Consider the following 7,843-nt stretch of genomic DNA (forward strand, 5'->3'; position numbering starts at 1 on the left):
CTGTTTTCATGGTTTCCATAAAAGCTGTATGGCAATAGAACATAAAGGACATAATGAACAGAACAACAAAATGCTCTTTGATGTGTTTTAACATGTTGCACATACAGTATTGTAATGTACAATATGTAAAGCTATTACATGTTGTTTTTAGTCACTATTGTAGTACTACTAGTGTGACATAAGAAAGAGCCAATGACATCATCAACATGGCCCCTGGCCTGAGCTGTGTGATGCAGCAGTCTGTGGAGCACAAGCTTCCTGATGTCCTCATGTCCTGATGTCCTAATGGGCCTGTGTCTCTGCTTCGCTGTCCTGGTTACTGTGCCTGAACGTCTGTCCAACCTGGAGTCACAGACTGGACTGCACCCTCCTGATTTACTGTCTCTTTGCACCCTCTGTTTCCAGCAGACCCCAGGCATCCTATGAGAGCTCATGACCCTTTCCGCCCGGACCCTCCCCTTTACCCGAAGCCCACCGTCCCCGAGCGCCCCATTGGCCCCTTGCCACCCAAACCCGCCATCGCAGCCAAGCCTCCCCTCCCCACCCCGGCTTCTCCTGCCGGAGGAGGAGGAGCTCGTCCCTCTTCTGCTCCTCCTTCCAGCAGCTCAGCAGGGAGAGTCCAGCTCAGAGCACACACTATTGATGGAAGACCAGAGGAGGCCACAGCACAGGTAATACAACACTCAGTCAGAAAACTCAGAGGTTATAGGCTTAACTCCCAGTTTCATTAATTCTTTAATATTTACCTCAAACGTTTATACAGCTATTCATATTGTTAAAATATACAATTAAAAAGGATACATATTATAAATGTGGAAACGTATCATTTGTTTGTATTGTGAATTGCAAGTTGGGTAACGGTGACTAATACAGGCCACAAGGTGGCAGTAATGTTTAAACCAGAGTTCCTGGTGTCACAGAGAAGTGTTGTGAATTTCATATTTTGTCAACCCCATTTATATCAATGGGGTAGATTAAGTATTAGAATCACCTCTCAAACACAACACAATATAAGTTAACAGCAGCACAAACTATAACCTCCAAAAAGGCCATAAATAGATTCATTCATGAAGGAAGGGTTTATTGCAGGACTGTTGGATCTATCACCACAAACCACTGCCTAGTTCCATTATTGGCACAATATGTTCTCTGCCTCCGTATGCTCATAGCAGTCACTGAGCGCCCTCTGATCTTCATCCCTAGAATGGAAGCCAGGAACATCCCTGGGGTGCAGCCTCAGCCCCGTCCTCCAGGAAAGAGCTGCTTCCTCCAGCCCCGTCTCCATGGAGGGCTACTAGCACACAGGATCGCCCCGAGAAAGCACAATCAGTGACCGACGGTACGTCTGACTGATCTCAGTCAAACCAAATCATTCCGACCGATTAGAGTTTGGCTGGTATATCACTTATGAGCTTTTATGAGAAATCAGGTGTGGTTCAGTTAGAGTATAGGCTCATGGTGGTCTGTGTGCTAACAGCCATCTCTTGGTCATCATCACATTGATGTAACATGACACCGAAGTCACACGTGAGTCACATGGATGCCATGTGAGAGTCACATGAATCAAGGTGTGAAATGCTGTAAAATCACTGAGGAAGAGATGAAATTGTAGATGGGTGGATAGATTTGTGTTTTACTCAGTAAGGTTGCATTCACTTGGTTTGGTTGAATTTACATGTAACAATTTAAACACAACATTAATCACAATAATCTTATAATATGATCTGAAAAATATATGATCCATCATTTCAGGGTTCCGTATCTCTGTCTGTCTGTCTCTCTCTTATTGACTCACTTTCACAGTAGATATCTATTGATTGCAAAACTGACATACGTTTACATTGTACGTTATATATTCGTGTTCATTTGCGTACTTTCAGAGATTCTTCCTAAGTCACGCCAACACATGAAGCCCCTTCCACAACGCAGAGCTGTGTCCGTCCACGAGGACGCTCTGGCCATGACACAAGGTAAGACATCAACAACTAACTGAACTGCTAAATACTGGCCACATTGAATACCAAAAGCAATAACAGTAAGGTAAGGAATATAAATACATTAAACCAGGGGTTCCCAACCTTTTGGAACTTAAAGGAACAGTGTGTAGCATTTTGAAGGATCTATTCTCAGAAATTGAATATAATATTAATAAGTGTGTTTTCTTTAGTGTATAATCACATAAATACGGATTAATGCAGATTTAGACATGAGTCTGTGTCAGACAGTGTCTCCTCCAATAGTCTCAAGCCCCTTTATCTGTCTCCATCTCTCTCAGAGCTGAAGGCAGTGTTACAGAGGTCGCCCATCCGTTTCCGGGGCAACAGAGGAGACCTGCCCACCTGCACTGAAGATCCATCTAGTGGGGAGGAAGCACAAAGAGCTCAGGAGGGTGAGAGAGGTTGTTCATCACTTTCTATTTTTCTTATTCTTTTATTCACTGCTTTTCTTTCTTTCTTTCTGCAATCTAAACACATTTTGTCCATCTGTTTGTATGTTCTTCATCCATCCAGCCGGGAAACCTACAGCTGAAGAAAAGAAGGAGGCTGTCAAGAAGGAGGAGGAGCTGAAGGCAGAGAGACGAAGGACGGGCTGTGGAGGGACAGTAGCTGAAACCAAGCACCCCCCTCTAGGAGAAGAGGAAACCCCAGGCTCAGGGTGTCCCTCGTCTACAGCTCCTGCTCAACAAGAAGCACGGGCACCCCGACTCTTCAGTCCAACTGCAGCCCTCAACAAAGCTCCATCCGTTCTGGAGAGGCCTCCAGCACTAACCCTAAGCCTGGAAAAGCCTCTCGTAACCCCCCCATCTGAGAAAAAAAGCCCCAGCACAGTCCCACCATTGCTCCAAACTCTAGAAAAACGGCTGGTGTCCCCACCACCACCACCACCACAAGAAAAGACCCCCGGCACAATCCCAGCTGCATCTGAATCCCCAGAAAACCCCCAAGTGAGCCCTCTGTCCCACAAAAAGAAGAGCCCCGGCACAGCACCAGGCACAGCGGATGTGAGAAACAGCACACAGGAGAGAGGAGAGGCGGCCTCGAAACAGCACACGGTGACGGCAGAGCCAGCAGACCAAAGAACTGAGCCCCCTCTGTCTGAATAACACACACTGACTGACTTAACCTGAGGAGAAAAGACACACCTCGGAGAGAGAGAGAGAGGAGGGGGGGGTCTGTGACATCACTGAGATCAGGAGCTGTGGAGGGTATCCGAGGTCTGAGAAGAGCATGAATGTTGTACCCTCCTGTAGAAAACAGCTGCTGTGTCCCATGTCAGGGCTGTTCGCTCTGAAGGTCTGACAGCTAAATGTTATTTAGTGCACACGGTTGGCGCATAATTTCATTACTTGCTCACAGCTAACATCTGTACGGTTGCTATACTGGCTGTTTGGGGTGAATAAACACAGACTGCACAAACCGTCCAGTGGTCAAACACCTGCCAACAACGTGCCCAGAATAACAGGAACTTCTTCAGCTGGCCATAACGTGTTTGAGGGCAACATTCTGAAAATAAATGGGATTTTTTTTAGAAATTTTAGGATTGATTTTTGTCTCTATGAGTTGAGTAAGTTTGTGTGAGGCATGCATTATTTGTACCAATCCGACCGCTGTGTTGTTATTGCAGTCTGTGCTTATTTTACCCCAAACGGCGAAAGTACAGATGTTAGCTGTGGCTAGCCAGCAACATACCGTGTGTCTGCAGAGTTTGTCTTAGTGTGTTCACAGCTCATCTTCAGACCGATGTCAAAAATGTCCAGGTACTTCATTAAAACTATATTCTCATCTCCATACACTGATGAACTGGCGCCATAAAGCTGCAAGATAAGCAGTCATTTTTAGCTCATTTAACAGTTAGTAACACGCAACCAGACACACCTTTGAGACTCAATGTCAGCCGAGTCCTTCCAAGGAGAGCTGAGTCTGAAATGGGACACAGCTAGCCTCAGCTAAATGAGTAAAATTGACAAGAATATCATCATGGATGGTTGTGAAGTCTTTATCGTACGCCACAAAAGGATGGCTCGTTTAAACAGAACGTTTGTGAGTGTAGTTCATCAGCACGTTAGGTTTGGACCAACCTGTTCTCATTCCCAAACTCGTCACTTGCGGACACTTGGTCAGGACCCCTTGGCAACAAAACTACTGGGTTAGATTTAGGAAAAGATCATGGTTTGGGTTACAATTACGTAAATTTTGCTACGTGACATAAATTAAGTTACGTAACGTAGCAACGTTGACCTTTGTTTTCACACGGGACACAAACAGCGGCCTCCTGGGTAAAAGTCTGTTTGTTCATCCATCACCCCGACATCCATCCCTCTCGGTTATACTACTACTACTCTGAGCATCACATATTGAGTTAGCTCACAGCCCAGTGTGTCTTATGCAGACGCTAAAGGGTGCCCTATGTGTCCGTGTCGGATGCGTTAGGCCGTAACGTAGGTATTTGACGCCCTGGAAATGAGAACGGGCTGGTTTTGACACATCATGTCAAAGACACATTTATATCACCTGCTTATTATACATGTTATCATTATGATTTGATAGGGAGTTTTCAAGGCCCCTGATGTACTTTATGATTCTAAGATTCTGACTTTTCACTTTGCCTTCTTGAATTCTTTTTTTTAAATTTTTTTTTCGCGATCCAGATTTCAGGAAAAAAGGCTTCTTCAACTACATTGACATATTTCATTGTGACTTAGATTTAGGTGATTAATCTACATTTAGACACTCATTTTGTCCCATTCATTTTTCAATCGTAATGACTCAAAAATTTAGATTGCATGATGTTTTAAATCCCACTTTTAATCCCCTCTAAATCCTCTGCTTTTTTCTTTTTGTTTTGTCATTAGCAGTTTGGGAGGGAGTTTTTTTTTTTCGTTGTTGCCCCCAAACCTATCAATCACTGTGACATCCATCCACTCATTGTCATGTTAGCAGTAGTAAATATCATGTCAATCATCACAATCACAATCATCTATTTTGCAACATGTCAGGCACGTTCATTTCACTACTCTTACTATTACTACTGAGGTTCTGCAGTTTATGTCCACAGTCTCTAACAGCCGCCATACTGGCAGCTAGAAAATGAGCTCTCTGTCCCGCTATCATAAAGATGTATTAATACTGCCTGCTGAGGAAGCTAGAAGAGAACATTTCCATAATGCCAGACAAACTTTGTGTAAACTGCATGAATAGAATAAGTACTGCACCAAATCCATAGTTCAATTTCCTCATTTCCTTTCAGTAAACATCAGTGAGATTGAATGAAAAGTGCGATGCTCAGGGAGATAATGTAAAGTTACTACATAAGAAGAGACCGTTATTGGTCACAGAGTTCACAAGGCTAGTATTTAGAGCACAGGTGAGACAGAAACTGACGAACATTATTATGATTTAGTCATTTTTATTCATGGACCAGGTCCATTGCTTCCTTCTAGCGCACGGCACTATGTGACTTCACTGCAGGACCTCAGTAGTGCACGGTGACAGTTCCGTGTCATCATTTAAGGTCATTCTCTTGAAGACCATCAAGGAAGAAAACAACAGTACACTTTGAATACCATTTCCTCGTGTACTAGAGGGACCAAAAGCTAGATTCAAGGTTTTTTAAAATGAACAGGTGGAACAACATAAACACCTTTTTTTTTTAGGAAATGCCTCCAGTTTAATATTCTCATTTAAGAACTGTTATTTCAGTCAGTCCATTTATAACAGTCTCGATAGCTGTGTCAGTTTCATCCTCTCTTGTCACCATATTTGGTGCAGTTAGATCAGGGGTCAGCAACCTGCGGCTCTTTAGCTCCTCTCCAGTGGCTCCCTGTGGATTTATAAAAATGGAAATGAATAACTGTTTTTTGTTTAAATTTACATTTTTATTTATCATTGTTGTAGGTCTATGGTACGACGGTACGACGGAGTATTAGGGCCACATTGAGGAAAAAAAATAAATGTGAGATTTTGAGAATAAAGTCATAATATTATTAAGTAGTAATTTTACATGTTATTTTCTTTTTTTCTCGTAAAGTTATGACTTTATTTTCGTAATATGACAACCTTTTTTCTCGTAGTTATGACTTTATTCTCGTAATATTACGACTTTTTTTCTCGTAGTTCGGACTTTATTCTCGTAATATTACGACTTTTTCACGTTAAGTTATGACTTTATTCTTGTAAAGTTATGACTTTATTCTCGTAATGTTATGACTTTTTTCTCGTAATATTACAACTTTGTTTCACGTTAAGTTATGACTTATGGCTCCAGACAGATAATTTTTTTCTGTTTGCCTAAAATGGCTCTTTTGATAGTAAAGGTTGCTGACCCCTGAGTTAGATGAATATTACAACTTAAGTTGGATGCTCACTGAGGCCTTGACTGGCTCAGTTGTTTTTTCCAGCAGGGGAAACATCCAATCAGAAGAAGAGAACCAGACCTTTGAATTACTCAGCAACATTTTAAATGTGGAACCAGGCTAAGATTAAGCTACTTAAAGATAAAAGTGTTGCTTTAATTCGGTTTATAGATTTTTCTAACAACACCTCCCAGTTTTTCTTACAAATTATGCTCCTACTACAGAGAGGTGAGGGGGCTCCTAACATTTTGAAAAAAAACATTTAGAATTAAAGAAATTAGCCCAATTTTCTGGTTCTGGTTTCTCAGAATTTTTATACATTGAAAATGATGTCAAATCCATTTCCTCTCCACAATTTTTAACAAGTCCCATCATGCCATCCATGTGGGAAAATATCTCTTGCCTTGTTAAGATGTTTTCACGTTAAGCCTTTTAGAATCTCCAGATTAACACACGGGACACTAAAGCTCTGCATGTTTCTGCATATTTCTGTGGAATCACGTCAGTATGTGACATTCAAATCAGTTCAGGTTCAGTCATCCCATTAGACAACCACGTATGTAATCACCATCATCATCCATCATACCACAGGAGAACCAGATATGATTCTAATAAAAGACCAATATATGAACAGATATTGTGTGAGATAGCAACATATTCAGTCTATCGAACTCTCAGGGTGGCGGTGGAGAATGGTGTGTGTTTTGTAAGAGCAGACCTCAGTTCAGCTCCCTGTGCTGTCAGCAACCTGAGCCTCCGTCTCATCCCGGGGGGAGAATTTATTTTCTACCGTCTATGTTTCTCTTTGCCTTGCACGCACAGAATATGTACAAAAACTACATAAAGCAAACAAAAACAAAGTTATGAACAGAGTATAAATCCATACCTATACTTGTTAATAATTATTAAAATTATGAGTTGTGTCATAATTTTGGACTCTTTTTTTTTGTTGTTTGATGCCTTCCGTCTCTTTTGGGGAGAAAATAACTGATGATGCGATACAAGGGGGTTACATTCACTTCGGCTTGGAGACTAAGAAAAAGCCTGCAAAGTCTGAACATCACTTCATGTTGTGCCAGTGTTTTTGGAGCTTGACCTTACTAGTGACTAAAGGTCATACACTGATAGGTAAAGTGAATAACAATGATTATCTCGTTACAATGGCACCTGGCAGTGGGGGGGATATATTAGACAGCAAGTGAACATTTTGAACTTTGAACTTTGTGTTGGAACCAGAAAAAATGGGCCAGCGTAAGGATGTGAGCCACTTTGACAAAGACCAAATAGTGCTGGCTAGACGACTGGATCAGAGCATCTCCAGAACTGCAGCTCTTGTGGGATGTTCCTAGTCTGCAATGGTCAGGACCTACCAAAAGAGGTCCATGGAAGGAAAACTGGTGAACCAAGGCTCATTGATGCACGTGGGGAGCGAAGGCTGGCCCGTGTTGTCCGATCCAATAGAAGAGCTACTGGAGCTCAAATTGCTGAAAA

At 42.2% G+C, this 7,843-nt stretch overlaps 1 protein-coding gene across 7 annotated transcripts in view; it reads left to right on the forward strand.

Annotated features, from left to right (window-relative positions):
- Positions 1 to 5,868, forward strand: part of carmil2 (capping protein regulator and myosin 1 linker 2) — a 59,296-nt gene extending 53,428 nt beyond the window's left edge. For 4 of the 7 annotated variants that reach the window (XM_037767117.1, XM_037767118.1, XM_037767121.1 and 1 more), the window contains 5 exons: positions 406 to 671; positions 1,204 to 1,339; positions 1,881 to 1,970; positions 2,276 to 2,398; positions 2,511 to 5,868. In XM_037767117.1, coding sequence (XP_037623045.1) covers positions 406 to 671; positions 1,204 to 1,339; positions 1,881 to 1,970; positions 2,276 to 2,398; positions 2,511 to 3,103 — 1,208 coding nt within the window. In that variant the 3' untranslated portion in view covers positions 3,104 to 5,868. The remainder of the gene's footprint in view (positions 1 to 405; positions 672 to 1,203; positions 1,340 to 1,880; positions 1,971 to 2,275; positions 2,399 to 2,510) is intronic. The other 3 variants (XM_037767119.1, XM_037767122.1, XM_037767120.1) reach the window with 3 other exon arrangements.
- The last annotated feature ends 1,975 nt before the right edge of the window (positions 5,869 to 7,843 follow it).

Source organism: Sebastes umbrosus, chromosome 4 (assembly GCF_015220745.1).
Source record: "Sebastes umbrosus isolate fSebUmb1 chromosome 4, fSebUmb1.pri, whole genome shotgun sequence".
In the NCBI taxonomy this organism is placed as follows: Eukaryota; Metazoa; Chordata; class Actinopteri; order Perciformes; family Sebastidae; genus Sebastes; species Sebastes umbrosus.